The following is a 22955-nucleotide window of genomic DNA, read 5'->3' on the forward strand; positions in this document are numbered from 1 at the left end:
AACCCAATCATAGAAAAAGAAATTGAACATGTTATAAGTGAACTCACAAAGAAAAAATAGCCCAGGACTATATGTATTTATAAGTGAGTTCCACCAAGCATTAGTAATTCAATATCAAAGGTTTTTTTTAAATAGAAACAAAAGGATCTACCAAATTCCTTCTATGATGCAAATAAAGTATTTACATCCTGAGAAAGTAAAAATACAAAGAAAACTGTAGATGAAGATCCCTAATAAAAATTTATACAAAAATCTTAAATAAAACATTAGCAAAGAGACTAATAACATACCACAAAGTTGCTAGTTATACTATGGTCATACTGCATAATACAAGGAATGCATAGCTTGTTAAGAAAATGAACACAGTTGGCCATATTCATAAAAAGAACAAATAATATTATGTCAATAGATACAGGAAAAACTTTTGACAAACAATCATTCATGTTGAGAGAGAGGGAAGGAGGGGGAAAAGGAGAGAGAAAAAGAGAAAGTAGAGGGGGAAATGAATCTTTCCTTAACGTAAGTACAATCTACCAAAAAAACAAAAGCCAAAAACTAGAGCCCTTCTCAATATGTTAATAAGTAAAGATATTACAAGAAAGGGGGCTCTAAGATGGCAAAATAATAAAAAAAAACAAAACAGTATAGCAAGGTATTCTCTCCAACACTCCTCAAACAGATCATGAAAATGCCCCACACAGAATGCCATTAGAGAATACCAAGAAAAAGTCAGTGACTTTTCCATCCAGGATTGGCACAGGACACAATACAGATGGGGCAGAATGCAGAGCACGCTGATCAAAGAGCACCCTAATACCAAGAGAAAGGCTGTGACCTAAGGTAAAAAGAGATCTCAGGCCTCTCCCACACACATACTAAGGAAGAGCAAGAACATGTGAACTTTGCTTTGCTTCTTACTACTCAGTCTGAGTGAGTCATAGTTACATAAAGGAATGATAAGAGGACATGTGGCTGCCTCCTCCTCTCTCAGCAGTCTCAGACCTTACCAATAGATCCTGGAACCAAAACCCCTTTTCCTCTTGCCCTTTCCTAGTAATACCAACCTCCTCCTTCCCCCTTCCCCTAGCACCTGCCCAAGTCTGGGACAAGAACTGCCACAACAATAAAACCTGGCAGAATATCAACATCAGGATTTCTCTGTCAGGCCTAGACAAATGACTCCTGCATCACTGACCACCATGCCTGGGAACTTCCCACCCCCAGAGACTGAGGTTCCCAACAACTTTAGGACTATGCAATCATTTGGACACAAGTTCCCCACTTTGACCAATAGGGCCAATCCAGGTTACTTCATCTCAGACCACCACCCTATAAAAGACTGTCCCCTTCTCCACCCAGGTGGAAACCCCTAGCCATCTGCAGCTTTGTGGACTCCCCCCTCCCCCCCACTTTCCCACAGTAAAGCTTCAGTGCATTACTCAATCTCTCTGTCTCAGCCTAGGGTCAGACCCTCTGTCAGTCAGATCTGACATATGGTGCCAAAACCCACATACCAATAAGGTTTGACTTGACCACCTGCCCTTGGGCCAGGCCAAGTCACCCCTAGTTGCCAACCTTGAGGTGCGCTCGCTCTCTCTCTCTCTCTCTCTCTCTCTCTCTCTCTCTCTCTCTCTCCTCCACTCTCTACTCTCTCTCCCTCCTGTCAGGATCTCTAAAGCTCTCTCTCTCACCCCAGCAGAACATGAAACTCCCCCTCTCCCCACCTCCCACCCCCCAACCTGTGTCAGTCGGACTGAAAACGGTGTTCTCTCAGTGATTCTACCACCCTGACCCATGGTGGGCTGAGTCACTCCCTGCCCCCCTTCCTCCCTCTCTAACCTGTGTCAGTTGGACTGACAAACGGTGCACTCTCAGTGATTCTGACCCCCACTCCACAGCAAGCTGAGTCACACACTCTCTCTCTCTCTCCCCTCTCTATGCCACTAGGCCTACCCTCTACACCACTAGGCCCACTTTCTATTCTGCTAGGCCAACCTTTTCACCAAACTACACCTTCCAACCAAATGATTCCCGCCATCTTCCTTTAATACAGCAGGGCGCTCTCTCTCTCTCTCTCTCTCTCTCTCTCTCTCTCTCTGTCAGGCCCTCTGACACTTTCTCATCCTCTTTCTCATGCTCGAAGCTAGCCCAGTGGAGCATGGAGATGTCTCTTGCTTTTTCTCCCTCCCTCTCTCCTCTTACCAGGTCTCCAGTCTCCAGAAATCATCACAACACCAGGTGAGTTCGATCCCCATATCCCCTCTCACACTCAATGATCCTGTCACCTGATTTTTCCAAAGTCCAACAGCTTAGGCCCCCGGCAAGTTGAGCATTCAGTCAGAGTCAAACCTCTCGACTTTTTCAGAAAAAGTTCTAGCAGTCCACCTCCTCCCCTGCCTCCTCCCAGACCAGTAAACCCTCCAGCCCCACTTCTTCTCTCTATAAGTCTGTTCATGCCATTTCTCATTCTCCCCTTCCCCCATCTCAAGGGTACTGGCTCTGTACATGCCTCACTTATCAACTCTGATTTTGAGCCCTCTGCCTCTGTTCTAAAAAAAAAAAAAAAAACTTTCTAAATCCTTAACTGATAAAACCTTCAGTTTAACAGTTAAAGATTAAGAATAATTTCATGAAACATCAAGAAACAATAAAACCAAATCAAAGAATCAAAAGAAAAAAAAAGAAGAAAATATGAAATATCTTATTGGAAAAACAATAGATCTAGAAAACAGACCCAGGAGGGAGAATAAAAGAATTATTGACCTACCTGAAAGGTATGATCAGAAAAAAACCTAGAAATTCTATTACAAGAAATTATCAAAAGGAAAACTGCTCTGATATTCTGGAACAAGAAGGGGTTATAGAAGTTGAAAGAATTCATAATTATTTCTTAAAAGAAATCCTCAAATGAACCAGGACTACCAAGATAAGGAGAAAATACTAGAAGCAGCCAGAAAGATTAAATTAAGATATTGTGGAGTTACAGTCAGGAATACAAAGGACTTAGCTTTTATATAAAAGGACCAGAAGGCTTGGAATATGATATTCCAAAAGACAGAGAAGATAGACTACAACCAAAATGATCTGCCCAGAGAAAATGAGTGTAATCCTTCAGGGGAAAGAATGAATATTTAATGAAATAAAAGCCTTTCAAGTAAAGAATGATTAAAAGATTATTAGTTGAAAGGAGAAAGACCAGAGCTGAATACAAAATCTAATGTTCAAATAAAAGAAGCATAAAAAGGTAATGAGGGAAAACTTAAAGAGATTCATTGTGATAAAATTATTTACCTTCCTACATGGAGACGATAACTGGTCATTCTTAAGAAATTTATTATTATTATTATGTCAATTAGGAGTATATGTAGGGCACTGGAGTAAATTGAATATAATAGGATGAGTCTGAATGCATATGGAAATAAAAGCTGGCTATCATTCACAATTGCTCATTCTATGGTATTGCTATTACTATGACTTAGCTATTCTCAGCAATACAATGATCCAAGACAATCCCATCAGACTTGTGATGAAAAATGCCATCCACCTCCAGAGAAAGTATTAATGGAGTCTGAATGCATATTGAAATAATACATTTTTTTACTTTATTCTTTTTTTTAAATAGGTGTCTTTAGCAATATGATGAATATAGAAATATGTTTTCTATGATGACACATGTATAACCTATATCAAAATGTTTACTGTCTCAGGGAAGAGGGGATGGGAACAGATAGGAATGAGAGAAAATTTGGAATTCAAAATGTTAGGAAAGGAATGCAAAACATTACTGAAGAAATAATAAAATAAATTTAGAAAAGAAGTAAAGTAGTGAAAAAAATCTATGTAGCACATTTGTAAGGTAAAGGTTCATTTCTAAGATAAATAGGGAACTGAGACAAATTTTAAAAGAATAAACCATTCTCCAGTTTGTAAATGGTAAAAGAATATAAACAGGATGTTTATCAAGCTATCATAAGCCATATAAAAATTATCGTCACTAATCACTAAAACCATCATTAGAGAAAGGCAATTTAAAATAACTTTGAGAGTCCACTTCATATCTATCACATTGTAAGGGAAGAGGATATACATTGTAAGGGAAGAGGATATACAAAAAGCACAATAATACATGCTGGAATAAATACACCATTGTTGAAACTGTAAACTGATGTGGAAGTTCCTTATACCAATCAAATCATGGGTCCAGTATCTGATTTTATATTAAGCTTTATTTTGCAAAATGTCTAAAGTCTAGCATAGTTACATTAATGAACCCTAACTGATATATTGATTCCTCTTAGTATTCACCTTCTCTAGTTATTTATAAGAGTAGATCACTCACTACTCACTTACCATTGATGTAACTGATCTAGCATCTTCTTCATAATTGAACACGGGAGGTGGCTCTTTTCCATCATTCTCTTGCACTTTTTGTTCAAGGAGTTCTTTCTGGGCGGCAAACTTGGCCTCAGTGCACCTTAATTGCTGGATTGACTGTTTTAGCTCTTCTAGTGCCTGTTTTTGGCTCAGTAGAAGCACAATACTAAAAGAGAGCAAATGAAACATAAATGATTTCAAAACAATTTTGCTGAAAGGTAGAGTCATGCCACAGAAGGCACTGGAGTCTAATACTGTATATATTTCTAAATTTCAGCTATTTATTTCTTTGTCAGAAGACTTACACAGAAAAAAATAATGTGAAGTTAAATACAAATCAGGTGACCAGGAGGAGTTAATATTAAATTTGCCAAAATATGAGAACATAATTATAAATTATAGATCTTTAAATCAGTAGAGAAGTATTAAGAGCCTATTACACACTGGGCTCTGGCCATGCAGACACAAAGATGTAAAACAATCCTTACTTACAGGGAGCATACATTGTAAGGGAAGAGGATATACATTGTAAGGGAAGAGGATATACAAAATAACTATGAAGAGAATCAATGAAAATACAAACTAGTTAAATACTATTCAAGGTAGTTTTAGAGGGTACCAACAAGAAGGAAAAGCTTCAGATACAAGGCTGATGCCTGAGCTGTGTCCTGAAGGTAGTCATGTAGAAGATGGTGGGCATTCTTTCTAGCAAGGGGAATAAGAAGGTACAAAGACACAGAGATAGGAGGTGGACTATCTCCTCTGAGAAAGAGGTCTGTCTGACTGAATCATAGAGTAAGGAAGGAAGAAAACTGTATGCTGAAAATGGAAAGATAGGCTGAGGTCAGGTAGCAAAGGGCTTTAAAAAAAATAGAGGGGGTTTATATTAGATCCTAAAGTAACAGAAAGTCACTGAAATTTAAAGAGTATAAAAATAATATACTTATATCTGTGCATAAGAAAAATCATTGTGAGGGAGATAGACCAGTTAGGAGGTTATTGCAATAATTTAGGCAAAAGGGATTAGGGCCTAAACTAAGGTGGTACTTGTATGAATGGAGAGAAAAAGTTGCATTCAAATTATTTTAAGAAAGCAGAATTCGATCAAATAATTGAGATGAAGGAAAGTAAGGAATCCAGCTTTCATATAATAAACACAGGAAAAGAGTAAAATGCTAGGAATCTAGGAAAAGAGGTGAGACAGAAGGGAAAGATAATAAATTTTCTTTTGGACACATTGAGATTCAGTCTCTTGGATATTTGGTGTGAAATATCCAATAGGCAATTGGTGTGGCAAGACTGAAGTTCAGTGGAGACCCCTGGGCTGGATATAAAGATCTGAAAGTCATCTGCATTTACATAATAATTAAACCCATGAAAGCACTTATTAGATAAAAAATAAGATTAGCTCTGAGGCAAATGAAGTTCCCTTAAATACCTAAACTAATCTGAAGTTCCTGTACATATATTCAGTCCATAAATTCTTCCCACCATCATCATGTATCTTTACCTGAACCATCCATTCCTGAAAGCTATCATCCCACATCTCTTCTCCTTGGAAAGGTCATCCACAATTAGTACTTCTACTTCCTTTCTTATTACTGTCTTAAATCCATGAATTATGGATTCTGACATCAGCAAATGAAATTTCTCCAAAATTGCTTATGATATCTTAATTGCCAATTTTTTGTAACCCTTACCTTCTGTCTTATTGATGCTAAGATCAATTCTAAGGCAAAAGAGAAGTAATGTTATTGAGGAAATTGAGCAATTGAGATTAAGTGAACTGCCCAAGATTACACAACTAGGAAGTGTATGTGGCCATATTTGAGCCCAGGATACTCCAGTCTCTAGGCTTGGGTCTCTATCCACTGAGTTGTCTAAAAGCCCCTTAATTGCCAAATCTAACAGTCTTTTCTCAATCTTTATACTTCTTGACTCATTTGGAGGCTTTAATTATCTTCTTTTCTCAGATATTCTTTCCCCTCAAAGTTTTTGTGACACAGCTTTCTCCTGATTCTCCTCCTACTTGTCTCAACACTCTTTAATCTCATTTGTAGAATTTTTATTTAGTACACTTCTAATGCTGGAGCCCTCAAGGCTCTGTCCTTGACCCTTTTCTCTTTTCCCTCTATATTATATTGCTTGATCTCATCAGCTCCCATGAATTCAATTATCATATCGACATCAGTGATCACAGATCTACTGATCCAGCACTAACTTCTCTCCTGACTGCCACTCTCAAATCATCAACTGCCTAATTAGACGTCTCAAATTGGTTGTCTTTCCCCCAAAGCTTCTTCTCTTCCCAACTTCCCTATTACTGTTATCTTTAATGGCCTCACCATCACTTACCCCATATATGTCTTGCCATTTTTACTTTCACAATATATCTTTTGAATATGCACCCCTATTTCCAATCACACAATCAACTGTGTGTAGGCTCTCCTCACCTCACATCTAGATAACTGCACTAGTCTTCTGGTTGGTGTACCTGCTACAAACCTCTTTAACCCAGTACATCCAAAAGCACAGGTCTAAATAGGGAACCCTCCCTCCCCATCCTCAATAAACACTAGTGACTCCCTGTTACCTAGCCTTTCACAACTGATCCCTTCCTATCATCCCAGTTTTCTTACATTTTATTCCCCTCTACATATTCTATATAGGCTATTACACTACTCTTCCAAAAGACATTCTTTTCAACATGTGTCTTTTCACTGACTGTTCCCCATCTCCAAAATATTCTCCCTTAAGATTCAGCTCAAATTTCATCTTCTGCAAGAAGCCTTTCCTTTCCCCCTCCCCTCACTAATGTCTTAATTCACTCTTCATTATTTGTATGTATGTAACTATCTGTATGTTATCTCATCCCCAAAGCTTACCCATATTACAAATCTTTCTATTTTTCTGAGGATAAGATAACCACAATCCCCAGTGACATAGATTTGTAACCTCTGGATTATTCTCTTCAGGCCCTTACATTCACTTACTCCATAAAAAAAGTTATTCCATTTAAAATGACAGCAGATAGAATAAAATACCTCAGAGTACACCTGCCAAAACAAACCCAGAAACTACATGAATAGAATCAGAAAAAATTTTTCACACAAATAGTCAGATCTAAATAATTGGAAAAATATTTATTCTTCAGGGATGGGTAGAGCCAATATGATTAAAATGACAATCTTGCCCAAACTAATTTACTTACTCAATGCTATCGCAAAAAATTATTTTACTGTTAGGAAAAAATAATAAAATTCATCCAGAAAAATAAAAGATCAAGAATAGCAAAAGAATTAATAAAAATGTAATGGAAGGAGATCTGGAAGTACCAAATTTTAAATTATATTACAATGCAGTCATTATCAAAACCATGTGGTACTAGCTAAAAAAATAGAAAGGAAGATCAGTGGAACAAACAGACATACAACAAACAGCAGTAAAAGATTATAGTAATCTTTTATTTGGAAAAAAATCATAGAGCCAAGTTTTGGGGATAAGTAAGCACTATTTGGTAAAAACTGCTAGGACATCTGAAAGGTAGCTTGGTAGAAACCAGGTATAGACGAAAATCCTACATCATTCCTAAAATCAAAATGGATACATGATCTGGACATAAAAGGCAATATCATAAGTAAATTAAAAGGACAAGGGACACACTCCTATTTATGGATGAGTCAACAAGAGATGGAGAACTTCATAAGATGTAAAATGGATAATTTTGAGTACATTGAATTGAAAAGTTTTTGTACAAATAAAACAAATACTGCCAAGATTAGAAGAAAAGCAAAAAACTTGAAAAAAAAAAGTTTGTAGACAAACTCTCAAATCTAAAATATAAAGAGAACTTTGTCAAAATTATAAGAATAAGAATGGGGGAGAGGGCAGCTGGGTGGCTCAGTGGATTGAAAGTCAAGCTTAGAGACAAGAAGCTCTAGGTTCAAATCTGGCCTCAGACACTTCCTAGCTGTGTGACCCTGGGCAAGTCACTTAACACCCACTGCCTAGCCTTTACTACACTTCTGCCTTAAAACCAATACATAGTATTGATTCTAAGACAGAAGGTAAGGTAAGAGGAAGAGAAGGAAGAGAAAGAGGAGAAGGAAGAGGAGGAGGAGGAGAAGAAGAAGTTTTCACACGAAGAAATCAAAACCTTATATAGATATATGGAAAAATGCTCCAAATCACTACTGATTAGAGAAATAAAAAAACAACAACAACTCTGAGATATCACCTCACACTAACCGTGCTAAAATGACTGATCCAACCATTTTGGAACAACTTGGAATTACACCCAGACAGCTGTAAAACTGTGGATTCCCTTAGATGCAGCAAGAGAATTGCTTCCCAGGGAGATTAAGGAAAGAGGAAAAGAACCCAGATGTTCCAAAATATTTATAGCAGCTCTCTTTGTGGTGGTAAAGAATTAGAAATTGAGGGGATACCCTTCAATTAAGGAATGGCTAAGCAAATTGTTATATATGATTGTGATGTAATATATTATGCTCCATAAGAAACAGTAAACAGATATGATATTATACACATCCACAGAATTTATGCTGGAAGAATAAACTATGACTGTTACCTGCATAAAGTGAAGCATGAAAGTCTTAATTTATATGTACATGTTGGTCTCCCTGATGGATCTTTTGTGATTTGGGGAGGGTGGGGAAGGGCTGGAACATTTGTGGGTAGGATTTATTATGCAGATATGAAGTAATCTAAAAGTATAGAACATCAATGATTTCATTTATGTTCTATCTTCTTTTGTTTTGAATATGGAAATAGTTGTTTGGTTTGGTTTGGAAAATTTGGGGAAAAAATTAATGTATATTGAATTTTTACTAAAAGGTTTTGCACAAACAAAATCAATGCAACCAAGGTTAGAAGGAAAGCAGAAAGTAAGGAAAAAATTTTGGCAGCAAATTTCTCTAATAAAGGTCTCGTTTCTCAACTATATTTAGAGCTGAATCAAATTTATAAGAATACAAGACATTTCCCTATTTGATTCATTCAAAATATATGAATAGGTAGTTTTTAGATGAAAAAAATCAAAGCTGTGGTCACATGAAAAAATGTCCTAAATCATTAGAGAAATGCAAAATAAAAAATCTCTGAGGAAACATCTCACACCTGGCTCATTGATGAATAGGATAAAAAAAGACATCCACAAGGTAACAGATCTAGACCTATAACCAAAACTCACTTTCCCAGCAAAAATGAGCATAATACTCCAGGTAAAAAAATAGACATTTAATAAAATAGAGGGATTCCAGGCATTCCTGACTTAAAAGCCAGAGCTAAAAAGAAAAAAAATTCAATGATAAAATTCCATACTAAAAAGAAGTATAAAAAAGTAAACAGAAAAACCTCAAGGGAATCACTGGAGTTAAAGTAATTATATTCCTGCATGGGAAGTGGTAACTGGGATGCATTAGATTTTTACAGTAAAAGAGATAACTAAAGTACTTAATATGCTTAAAGCAATGAGGTTAAACTGATTACATTCCTTGCATGGTAACAGGATAACTGGAGTATTTAAGATACTTATAGTATAAGAGATATTTAGGATACTTAAGAGACTTTAAGGTAATCAAGGAAAACAAAGGAGTTAAAATGATTACATTACTACTAAGGAGATAGCTAAGATGCTTAAGATATCTATGATACTTGAAGTACCCTAGGATACCTAAAGTTCTTAGGATATTTAAGATACTGAAGATATTTAATATACTGAAGATATTTAATAATGAGGCCATATAAATTATGCCTCAAGGCAATAAAAATAAGAGCATATAGATAGAGAACTAGGAGTAAGTGGAATAGCATGATTGATATATATATATATATATATGTTTTTTTAATCAAGGAATAAGAAAAAGTAATACACTGGGGAAAGAGAAAAGGAAACAAAGATCAGGGTAAATTATCTCACATGAGCAGGCATGAAAAAATCAATACACTGAAAGGGAAAATGAGAGGGTGGCAGGTAACGTTTCAACCTTATTGGAACAAAGTGAGAATAGCATCCACACTCAGGTACAGAAATCTATCTTACCCAATAAAGAAGAAAGAGAGGGGAAACAAGCAAATATAAAAAAAAAAAACAAGGGTAGGGAAGAAGGGACAGACAAAAAGGGACCTAGAGCTCAAGGAAACGGGTAAATAGAAGCAAAACATTTGTGAACAGGGAAAGGCTGAAAGGAGAGAAAGAAAAAGATGAATAGGGAAAAATAAGATGGAAAGATCAGAGTTAGAAGAAAAGAACATAACTGAACAAAAACATTTTCAGTAGCTCTTTTTCTAATGGCAAAGAATTGGAAACTGAAAGAGTTACCACCAGTTAAGGAATAGCTGAACAAGCTATGGTATATGGTTCTAATGGAAAACTGTTTTGTCATAAGAAATGGTGAATAGAATTGAGTTAAGAAAAACCTGGTGAAAAGTGAAGTGAGCAAAATCAGAACAGTGCATATAGCAACAGAAATATTGTACAATGATCAAGAGTAAAGGACTAAATTATTATCAACAAAACAAGGCCACAAGATAACACCAAGGGACTCATGATAAAAAGACACTATTCACAGCCAAAGAGTGAACTGCTGGAGTCTGAGTGCACATCATCCTTCATTTTGCTTCCTTCGTGAGTTATATGTCTTCAGTTACAACATAGGGAATATGGAAATATGCACTGCATGAAAGCAGTGATATAACCTATATCAGACTATTTATTGCCTCAAGAAAGGGAGGAAATTCTGAGTTGCAGTGTCAGAAAATAATTTTCAAAAACTGTTTCTATGTATAATTTTAAAAATTAAATTTAATAATTAAAAAGAATAAAAATAATAAAATAAATTATTTGATCACTAAAACATTAAGTTTCACTCATCTAGTAAAACAATTTTGAAACTTTTTTATCTCAGGACTCCTATAAACTTTTTTAAATCACTGAGTGGACACCACTTCCCTCCAAATACCTAAAAAAGAGTTTTTTTATGTGGATTTTATTTATTGATCTACATGTATTAGAAATTAAGATAGTTTAGTATTATTGTGGGGGTCACAAAGAGTAGGATATGAATAAAACAACTGAACAAATTATTATAATGTAACATTTTGACATCATGGACCTCCCGAAAGGGTCATGAGACTCTCCAGTGATACTTGCCACTATATTTTGAAATCTGAAATTCCCTGATCTAGAATATTCACTTTTGTAAAAGCCCTTATTTCCAAATAGATGGTATTATAATGCTAAGATAATTACACTTCTTTCTTTTAAATTATTTTTTTACTTACTCAGACTTCTTTTCACAAGTCTTAGAAGATTCTTCAATACTCTTTTCTAGTTCCAGGACAACTTCCTCTTTGTTTAAAAGCATCTGCTGTGTCTGGATCAAGTCTTCTTCAACAGTTTTCAACCTAGAATAAATATTTGCTACCTAATCAATTAATGCATAAATTATAAACACAGTGTACAATGATAAAAAATATAGATAGATAGATTTTTGACTATCAATGTGTACTGGGTAATTTCTATATCTACCTATTCGATGAATATAGCTTTTCTACATGATATTTAGATATAAGATAAACATCATAAGAATAATTTATGGTAGCAAAAAATAATTTTACTTAAAAATTTTGTATTACCAAATTGGAAAACACTTTATCATTTGCAGGGTTGAAATGTTTATTATTAACCTTCTAACACAGTATTAAAGAATGCTAGTTTCTATGTACTTTGCAGACCTAGTGAAGTCTGAGAAAAGGAAATAGGATATATAGCAATGGCCAGAGAAAGTAAAAGATCACCAAAATAGTCCCTGCTGGAAAATGTCTTTTAATATTCCACCAAATGGAGATTAATTCTGATTATCCAACTCCTCTAGTTTAAATATTACCCTTGCTAAAGTTATATCTATCAAAAGGGCAGCATGGAAAAGGGGTAAGAAAGGATGAAGAAAAAATGGGTTAGTTGCCTATCATAGGGGGAAAAAATAGAACAATCTATTTTCATTGTCTCCATCTTCATTTCCATTCTTAGAATTCAGATTTACTAACTCTAGGATACCTCTAAAACTTTTATCAAAAACATGATAGATCTTCACTATAATTACTGAACACAATTCAGTGGATATCCAATAAATGTTGACTTATTAACAGCTAAGAAGAAATGCTGAGTTGAAATGGAAGGGAATACCTCCTCATTCTCATAGTCATTGACTACCAGGTCAGAAGGGACCTTAGAGGGCACTTTTTCCACCCATTTTATTTTACAGAGAAGGAAACAGCATACCGATTCCGGATAGATTCAAGTTAGAGTCTGGGCCTCTTCATCACGCACATACTGTTCAGCCTTCTTTCATCCATGTTACAGAAGTTTTATTATCCACAATTGAGTGAAGGCTGCCTGTCCTTTCCAGAACCAGATCCAAGGTTCAAAGCTCAAATGCTGGTGGCACTTACCACCAAGGGATCAGTGTCAGCTACCTGGCCTCCCTCCCACGACTAAGACAGAGCTCAAAATCTTGACAGCTACAACCTTCATTCTTCTCTTCTACTTCCAGGGAAAGCAAAAAAATGAGATCTAGAGCCTCAGCTACACAATTCCCCTTGTCAGGTCACAAGTCTCCCAGTTCTTCACAAGCCTGGATGTTCTACAACTACTACAAGTGATTAATGAATGCTTTTTGATTAAGTGACTGATTGCTGTTAATATCCTTTAAAATTTGCCAAAATGTAGTAAAGTCCTGCTCCCATGTCCAAATCACAATTCTTATTACATTAGGTTTTTTCTTATGAAATTTGGAGGAAAGGAGGAAAAATTACATATGCACCAAGGTACAAGAGACTGGTTGTATTTCAAAATAAGTAAATCAAGTTTACTTTGGTAGAGTCATTATTTACATTCTGTTATAAGAAATACAGTGAGTGAATAATGTATGTGCCCCTCATTAACTAGAGGACCTGCATATAGTTAAAAATTTTTCTTCTTTCCTGTACAAGGATATTATTTTCAGGAAGTCAAGTAAATTACAAAGTATAAAATTATATTGTCCCAGTGATGATGATGTATACAGCACACAGGCTAAAACTAGGCTAACACACAATTAATATAGAACAGCAATGGTTAACTGACAGAGTCAAGATGGATCAAGGTCAAAACAGACACAGCTTTGGACCTCTACCAGAGCATGAGCCCTCAGAACCTGGCAAAAAACTACACCAAAAGGGAACTTCATGAGAACTTCATGAGAACCCTGTGAAGGGAGAAAAGAATTTCCATCAACCAAGAGATTTCTGCTTGATCTTAAGGAGAATTAATTTTAATATTACATTAATATCAGTTTGTAATATTTTCTTTTCTTTCAAAAAGATATTTTGATTGTACAAACCTCTCTCTCCTGCTTCCTAGGCAGTCAAAGGAATGTTTTCCATTCCTGATCTCAAGACAATCTGAGTTCTACTGGCCCTAAAAATAGCACTAACTTGGGCTATTTTGGGTTACCAACAGTGACTGAAAGTGCCCTTGTCTCTTAATTAAGGCTGGAGCATCTTGAATCATAAAAGTGAAAGTGACTAGAAGGAAGCAGGTTTTCTCTTTCAGATATCAAGAGGCAGCTGAAACCTAACGACCACCTCCAACATGAGGTATGTCCTGATCCTCCCAAATACTCTCCTCTCCCAAATAATTTTGCATTTACTTTCTACATATTTTGTATATATTTATGCATATACATTGTCTCCTCTGAAAGAATGTAATCTCCTTGGGGTTAGGGTTTAGCAAATAATGAGTGCTTGTTCATTGGTTGGTTGCAGGAATTGGAGATGATTAGCCTGGAGAAGAGAAGATTTGTGTGGAATATATCAGATGTTTGGATTTATTCCCTAGGGTCCCAAAGTCCAGGATTAGAAGCAGTGGGTGTGAATCACAAAAAAAAAAAAAAAAAAAAAAAAAAAAGCTAAATATTTAGGTTTGCTATAAACTAGTCAACCAACCAAGTATTTATTAATCCCAAGAACTATGTTAAGTGCTAGAAATACAAGTACAAAGAATTGTCAGGGTAATACTGTTTCTGATGTTATTCAAAATTGCCTCTATTTCTAGATCTTGATGATGAACATCAGGATTATCCTGATAAAATGGTGATGGCAAACCGATGGCCTGGGTGCCAAAGATGGCATACAGAGCACTCTCTGTGGGCACGCAGACACCCAGAATTCGTTACTAGAAAGGCAGAGGGACTCAGACTCTCCCCTTCCCCTCTCCACTGTGCCTGACACATTTTTTCACATCCCCCTCTCCTCTGCCCAGCAGGCTCAATGGGAGCTCACAGTGGGCAAGGTAGGCAACTCACAGGTGGCAGAGCTGGAGGAGAGTGTTTGAGCCACTCCCCTCTTCCACTCTACACTCACTGAAGCCATTCCTCACTTCTCCCACCTCAATGAGAGAGTTTTCTCCCTCCCCTGTGTAGGGTAAAGGGTGGAGGGAAGCAGGGCATGTCCTTCACTCATTGGGGGGGAGGGGCATGGCATTTGTCCCACAGGGGGATGGGGGCACGAGCAGGGCCCAGCACTCCATCTCTAAAAGGTTCACTGTCTTTGTGATAAAGCAATGTATATGCCCTGGAAGCAATGCTGCAAATGTTCCTACCCATGAACTATTCAGGCCAGCCCTGGGTAGTCCCTGAGTCAAGCAAGATAACTCCAAGGTTGTTTCCTGTTATCAATATCCAGAGTAGAAAGTCCTAACTCCTACATTCCAACATGCTAGGCAGAAGTCTCTCCCTTGTTGCCCAGTCTGAGATACCCCCCTTCCGTCTTTCTTAGAATACTATAAAACCTGTAAACTCCTCCTCCTCCTTGATCTTCTTCCAACACTGCCAAATGCCTTGTTTTCTTGTCTTATAAAGAAAAAAAATTTTGCTAAACACTATTACTCTGGTTTTAGGGCAAATGTTATAATAACACTGTGGCTCTCTGATTTTAAGGACTGACATAATAAAATCACATAATAGTAAATGCAACATGAATGTAAAATGAAATCAGAAAAAAAAAATCTACAAATCAGTTAAACAAAGACTGGTCCTCAATGTTTCATGAATCACTATTTGACCAGGTTGACCAAAAACATACCCCTTCCTCTTAGGAACACCAGCCATAGGTTTTTACAACCACTGCACCTAGAACAATCTATTGACAAGTGCAACAAGCATCATCCTAGGCACTACGGATACAAAGTGGGAAATTCTTCTGGAGGAGATAAAATGTATTTATGTAAGTTTATGCAAAATATGTATAAAATAAACACAAGGTAATACAATAGTGGGAAGGAACTAGCTGATGGGGGGATCAACAATAATCTCATTGCAAAAATTGTCACTTTAGCTAGCTTACAAGAAAACTAAGGATGCTAAGAGAAGATGAAGGAGTATATTCTAAGCATAGAAACTAACATTTACAAAAAGCACAGAGTTAAGAGATAAAGTCTCAAGTGTGAGGGTAACAAAAATAAAGGGAATTCTTTAATTGTCAAGCACTATCATATGAAGTAAATCTACAGATGATTCTGACCTCAAGCATTTGCTAGCTGTGTGACTGAGCAAGTCACTTAGGCCCAATTGTCTAGCCCTTATCTGGCTTCTACCTTGTAACTAATACTTAGTACTGATTCTAGGACAAAAAAGTTTCACAAAGAAAATCTACAGATAAGCCCAATAAAAATGTTAAGCTTAATAAAATAAGTAAAAAGATGAGAACATGCCCATTGGCAGTAATGGTGCAATAAAGTGACATCTAGATCCATATCTTTATCCATGAATAAGGTTTTCTTTGCAATATTTCTTTATAGTCAACAAAGAGACTGATTAACTTTTTAAAAGATCTAGTACTCTGAATTTCAAATATGAAAATTTATTATTAACTGCTTAATGAAAGAGCTAATAGAATATTAAGAAAGATCTGTTCCCCATTGTCTACATTATCTCACTGAATACAACTAAAATGTTTGAAATTTATTCTCATCCTACCTTCACCTTAGAGAATCCCTTGCTTCTTCTAAAGCACAATTTAGTTGTCACGCCTCTTTCATGAGGGTTTTCCTCTCATGCCTCTTTCATGAGGGTTTTCCTCATCCCCTAAGCCTTTGGCACACACTCTCCCTTGAAATTACTTTAGATTTATTTGTATATTAATTTATACTTACTACTTTATATTTACTTATATCTTCACAAAAAAAAAAAAAGAGAGAGAGAGAGAGATAAGTTCCCTGAGAGTATAGGAGTATCTTTGGTTTTTTTATTTTTTATTTTTTGCTTCATTTCCCCAAAGATTTAACATGATTCCTTTGCACATATTAGGCACAAAATCAATGTCTGTTAAGCTAAGTTGAATATGCTAGAAGCTTTTAAGTATCTTTTTTTAAAAACTTAATTTATAAAACTTAGTAGTGAAAATAAGAAATAGAATTTTGTATCCGAATGAGCATTTGACCAAGAGTTAGAAGATTTAAGCTTTAATCCCACCCAGTTCAGCTTTAGTTATGTGAACACTGATAAAAGCATATTATCACTCAGAGGCCCTTTTCTTCATTTATAAAATGAAAGTGTTAAGCTGGTAATCTCAGAATCCCCTAACAGCTCAAATAATATATCTTTCTGGAAAACAGTAATACTTCCCCTAGAAGACTGTTGTTAAAGACAATTATAATATAGGTAAAAATCTGAGAATATCATACTTTTTTCTTCATTTAAAAATTTAAAAAATTTAAACAGAATATATCATTCCTCACGAAAAGGTAAAATATTGACATAAAGAATGTTAATGTTAGAGGAAAATTGACTATTAAAAATATCTTATTATATAAGTGAAACAGATGACTAATAGAAGAAGGGATAGCCAAATGTTTATCATCTCAAGCAGAACTTTGATATACAGTATCACCAAAATTAATGATGATGATAGTGATAGGTTGTTTTGAATAAAAAATTGGCTCATGAATCTATTTTAATTTATTTTATAATATCTTATATAAAAATAAGCATTTAAAAATTTAATAAACCAATTAATTCTAACATAAAAGTTAAGACCACCCTCTTAATCTATGAATATTTTGTATTTTGTACTTACATTATTTGCAAGCTCTCTGCTGTTAAATTATTCCACATGATCTCATTGGCTTTAAGACTTTCATTTTCTTCAAGTAAAGATGCATCAAACTCAATTTCTTGCTCCTCAATAGCTGGTGATCTGATAAAAAAAAAAAACATGCAAAATAGTTGTGATTCATATTGCACAAACTATCATATGCCAAGGAAAAATATACAACATAACAAATCATTAGCCTTCTCTCCCTTCCAACTTATTTATGCACATGTCATACATATTCCTATTCAATAGAATCCAAGATCCACAAAAGATGATCAGTTTTTATCTTTTACTCTTAAAACCCAGCTCAGTGGCTTGTATATAGTATACATATTAGTTGAACTTAATTGCTTTGAGATGAAAAAATGATTTCCAAAATAACCAAAAGTCAACAAATTTAAATGAAATTTTTGCCTTAGAATGTTTTTATATTCAACTATTATATTTCATTGGCCTTTTGTTATAAATGCTGAAAAAAGAACAAAAGTCTCATACCTGTAAACATCTATGAAATTATTGTATTCCATGCTAGGATCAATCTGTTCAACTGATGTCTGAATCTCTTTATGGACATTGACTATCTCCTCTGTAACAAGACTGGTAATCTGGCTGTATTCATCAAATATGCTTTTTCTAAAAACAAAAATATAAATTATTGATATTTTTCAATTTTGAAAAACACTAAAATTAAAGAAAAATAACAAACATTAGAATGACTTATTAGTTATTTCCCAAGGGCTATATATGAAACTCCCTATTTCAAATACCCAAAGAAGCAAGTAAAAGAATTTTACAAGTAAAAAGTATAAAATAGACTTTGAAATCTTCAGTCAATGACATCAAGATGATTAAAAATAACTACTGATTATAAATGCAAGTTAATAGAAGGAAAAAAAGAGGATAGACTATAAAATAGTCAGAGGAAGCCTTGAAGAATGGACAGGAAAAAAAGAGGAAGGGTTTAGTAGGCAACAGAAAGAGCAAACAAACACTTGAGAATAATATGCAGCATCTTGGGAAGACAGTGAAGAAAATGACCAAGACTTAAGTAGAGTAGGGCATGCCTATTAGAAGATAGTAAGAAAGGAAACTATATTAAATCAAATCTAGACTTCCCTTACCACTATATCCCATGTTTCTCTTCGTCCCATGAATTTTAGTGAAACTTAATGTCTAGTATATCTTAAAATCAATGAGGAAATTTTGGTGACTAACTTTGGGGATAGAGAAACGGTGACTGAAGAAGTGAAAGTATTAGATGGGGGTGTGGGGGGGTGTGAAGAGGGGCAGAGATGGACAGTCCTGGGTTCAAATTGACCTCAGTCACTTCCTAGGTGTGTGATCCTGAGCGAGTCACTTGACTCCCCCACTGCCTAGCCCTTACCACTCTTCTGCCTTAGAACAGAGACACAGTATTGATTCAAAGACAGAAGGTAAGGGTTTTTGTTTGTTTTTTAAGAGAGAAGTATTAGATGGGGAAACTTGTTTACTTATTTAATTTTAAGTGGCATTGGGACATTGAAGAGGAACTATATGATTATAGCAAATAAGAAATCTGGAACTATAAAGAAGCTGAAAGACCAAGGCTTAGTGCACTGAAGAAAGGAATGGTCTCTAACTGAAGGCATAATAGCCCATAAGTCAACACTCAGTCCTAAAGCAGCTCTGCCACCAGCTTTTTATTTTATTTTATTGCCACCAGCAAATCATTTTACCTCTCTGGGTTTCAGTTTCTTTATCCATAAAGTTAGGGGTTTAGATAATACTCTTTACTATTTTTTGAGTCATGGACTCACTCTTTTGGCTGACTAGTAAAGCCTATGTACCTCAATTTTTTTTAAGTTGAAAACATATGGACAAGATGATTGTCCTTTTTAGTTTTATCTTATACCATTCTATTATTATCTGGCAATCCTCTGTGTTTTTATGTAAATAAATCAACAAATGTAGGATAGGACAATGAAAAGTGCCCTGGGATTTGGAGTCAGAGGACCTGGGTTCAAACCCTGGTTCTGCTCCTAATGACATCTGTGTGACCTTGGGGAAACTGTTTCACCTCTCTGGGACTCTGGCTCCTCACCTTTAAGTTGATTGGACAAGATGGCCTCCTAAGGCCATCTTTTTAGATCTCCATCCATGAGCAAATGACTTTGCTATGTCTGCTAAGCCACCTGGTAGTAACTCTTTAGGAAATATCTATAAACCATTCATATCATAAAATAAGTCATATTAACGTAAGTAATCTCAAAGAAAAGTGAAAACAGAATTTAGGCAGGAAATATATGGGATAAGAAATCAATACTTCTCCTTAAATATCCAAAAGGGGAATTGGTAATAATTAACATTTGTACAGTAGTAGCAACAGAGCACAAGAGATGAACTGTGGAAAACATGGGCTTAAATCACTGACTCTATACCTACTAGCTATGTAACTACAAGAAAGTCACTTAACCCTTCAGTACATTTGCCACTGTCTTTGACTATGATTTACAGTTGAACTGCCCGTCTATAATAGCAGAAAACATTTCTATAGTGGAAGTTCTCTATGCAGATGAAATACTAAGTTTGATTCCCTGATCCCCTTCACCCCACAATACGCACTCAGATGTAGGGGGCAGCTATGTGACTCAGTGGATAGAGTCATTCCTGGAGACAATTAGTCCTGCATTCAAATCTGACCTCAGATACTTCCTAGCTATGTTACCCTGGGCAAGTCACTTAACTCGAATAAGAAGACCTTACTGCTCTTCTGCCTTGAAACCAATACTTAGTATAGATTCTAAAACAGAAGGCAAGGCTTTTTTAAAAAAATGCATATGTATAGGTGTATATATGTAGACATACATATAATAAACACATACAAGTATGTGAATTTATATGTAAAACTTTAAATTTTAAAGAGTTTTGCATACGTAATTTCATTTAGGAATCACAATGATCCTGAGAGAGATGCACAATAAGTATTAATTCTACTTTATATATTAGAAATTTAGAATCACAGGGAACTTGCTTATTGTCACATAACTATCAGATGCTGAATTGAAACCCAGGTCTTCCAGACTCTAGGTATACATTCATTATGCCATACTGCTTCATTTAGTGTGCTTATTAATTATTTTAAAAAGCTAATTAAAGTGTTTTCTGAATTTATTTTCCCACTAGTTTTTAAATTGTAATACATTGAAACTTCTAAAGAGTTGCCTTAGAAACAGACTGACAGATGAGCATTTCCTTTCCTTTGGCTCCCTCTTTAAAAAGTTTGCCCATCGCTGGCCTAGAGTAATCTAAATACTAAGATAGTACTATACTGAAAATCCTTTTAAAGATTTTCCAAGGATTATAACCCTAAACAGTCAAAGTTGTTGTCAGAGACTCTAAAATATCCTCACCAAATATCTAAGGTAATTATCTACTGGCTGACTATTAAAAGTAATCTCTCTGTTGGGGGACTAATGAGTTATAGTTTCAGGGACCCTGGAATCTATTAGAGTAGTCACTCAACTCAAGGACCCAACCTGAAAACCTGTGCCGCCTAAGCTAATAAGATTGCCCAGTGAAGTTAATACATAATTAGAGTATGTATTTAAAGCACCAGTCAATGAGGAAAGCACAGCACATAAAGCTTGTCGTGAATGCCACTCCAATACTCTCCATATTTTTAGGGATCCCTTAACTTGCTTGAATTATGGGTGTGTGGGTTCCAGCTCTGGAATCATTCAGATCTAGTCTGGACAAGGGAATCGGATATAATCATAAAGCCTGTTTTAAAAAGTAACTGGGAGCATATAAATATCAATTTTTAAATGAACTCATTTGTTCAATTTGAAAACCAGATTCTTGATACCAGCCCCAACTTTGACTGGCCACGTTGCTTGTGTTGTGGCCTTCTGGCAAAGGGCAGGACATATCAGAAAATCCCTGTGGGTGAAGAAACCAGTGGAAATGTGCATTGGCTGGGGGAGGGGAAAGGCAAGAACATGAATCATGTAACCATGGAAAAAATTTTTCTGAAAAAAGAAAAAGAAAATCCCTGTAGGAGACCTATCTAGCCTCCAAGATGGGGATAAAACCTGGCTAATCAGGGTCTCTGAGAAGGAAGGATTAGATTAGGTTTCAAAAAGCCAGTGGGGGTGCGCATGAGCTGCGGTCCATCCCAGCGCACGCACAGGGAGCTAAGGCGCACGAAGCCCAGGAGCGCGAGCCTTCGCGTGCTCGCCACTGTCCCGGACCTCTTCCAGCCCATCCTTCCTTTTCTTTTCCCTAGCGTTCCAGGTTAAGATGGCGGCAGAGTAAGAAGCAGCTCTTAACCTCTCCTGACCGAAACACACAAAACTCCTCAAGGGGACATAAAAACAAGTCCAGACGAACGGAGTAACCCCACAACAGGGCACAGCGTGGAATGTACGTGGAATCGAGACACTTCCAGGCTATAAAGGGCTCTCACTCAATCGCGGGCTGAGCAACCGCCCCACCCCCACCCCCTCCACACTCACCTATAGCTCCAAACCCAGCTAAAAAGAAATAGAGCAAGTTTGGGGCACCCATCGAGTCATCCGCAGCTCCGGGACCTGTTCCTGAGAGCAGCAAGACTTAGGACCCCATTAAGTCAAAAACGCACGCGAAATCTGCGCGGGAGCAGGACGCTGGGCGCAGAGTGCCTGCTGAGCAGAGACGTGGGTGGAGGCAGACACAGCCAGGAACTAAAGCCTAAGTGGGGAACCAGTGCAGACGGGTATACGACTGTGGAAGTAGCTCCCTGAGACTTGTAAAGGAACCTCCTGCAGAGGATCAAGCAAGGGAATCCACCAGGGGGCTTGACCTTGGGAAAAAACCAGAACTCAGACCTCAGGATCCAATAGATCTCTGACAGACACTGAGAGCGAGGATAAACCTGAGAAGCTGCTGGGCTAACGATGGCTAATCAGTCACAGGAAGTTCAGAAGAGAAATAATAATAACAAAAAAAAGAAGTCTTTAACACTCGACAGCTTTTACACAGAGAAAATCCAGACAACCGAGCAAACAGAGGAGGAGAACAAACAACCATCCAGACCCTCCCCAAATAAGGAAAACTCCTCACAACCTATGGAAGAGTTCAAAACTGAGATTTTGAGGAAAATGGAAGATCTGGCAAGAAAATAACAGTTTAAAAGGTAGAATCTTGCAACTGGAAAGCAAGGCTCAGAAACCAAATGAACTGATAAGCAAATTGAACACAAGGAATGACCAGATTGAAAAGGAATACCAGAAGATTATGGCCGAAAACCAGAAGATTATGGCCGAAAACCAGAAGATTATGGCCGAAAACCGAAAGATTATAGCCGAAAATCAATCCCTAAAGGCTAGAATTGAGCAAGTAGAAACTAATGATCTCTCAAGACAACAAGAACAAATAAAACAAAGCCAAAAGACTGAAAAAATAGAAGGAAA

General features: G+C 36.4%; 1 protein-coding gene across 1 annotated transcript in view; it reads right to left on the minus strand.

Annotated features, from left to right (window-relative positions):
• Positions 1-22955, minus strand: part of FER (FER tyrosine kinase) — a 273706-nt gene that overhangs the window by 173913 nt on the left and 76838 nt on the right. Inside the window, exons 6-9 of the mRNA XM_044680270.1 lie at positions 18022-18159; positions 17509-17628; positions 11677-11799; positions 4351-4540 (exon numbers count right to left, since the gene is read on the minus strand). Of these exons, the coding sequence (XP_044536205.1) occupies positions 4351-4540; positions 11677-11799; positions 17509-17628; positions 18022-18159 (571 nt within the window). The remainder of the gene's footprint in view (positions 1-4350; positions 4541-11676; positions 11800-17508; positions 17629-18021; positions 18160-22955) is intronic.

Source organism: Gracilinanus agilis, chromosome 1 (assembly GCF_016433145.1).
Source record: "Gracilinanus agilis isolate LMUSP501 chromosome 1, AgileGrace, whole genome shotgun sequence".
In the NCBI taxonomy this organism is placed as follows: domain Eukaryota; kingdom Metazoa; phylum Chordata; class Mammalia; order Didelphimorphia; family Didelphidae; genus Gracilinanus; species Gracilinanus agilis.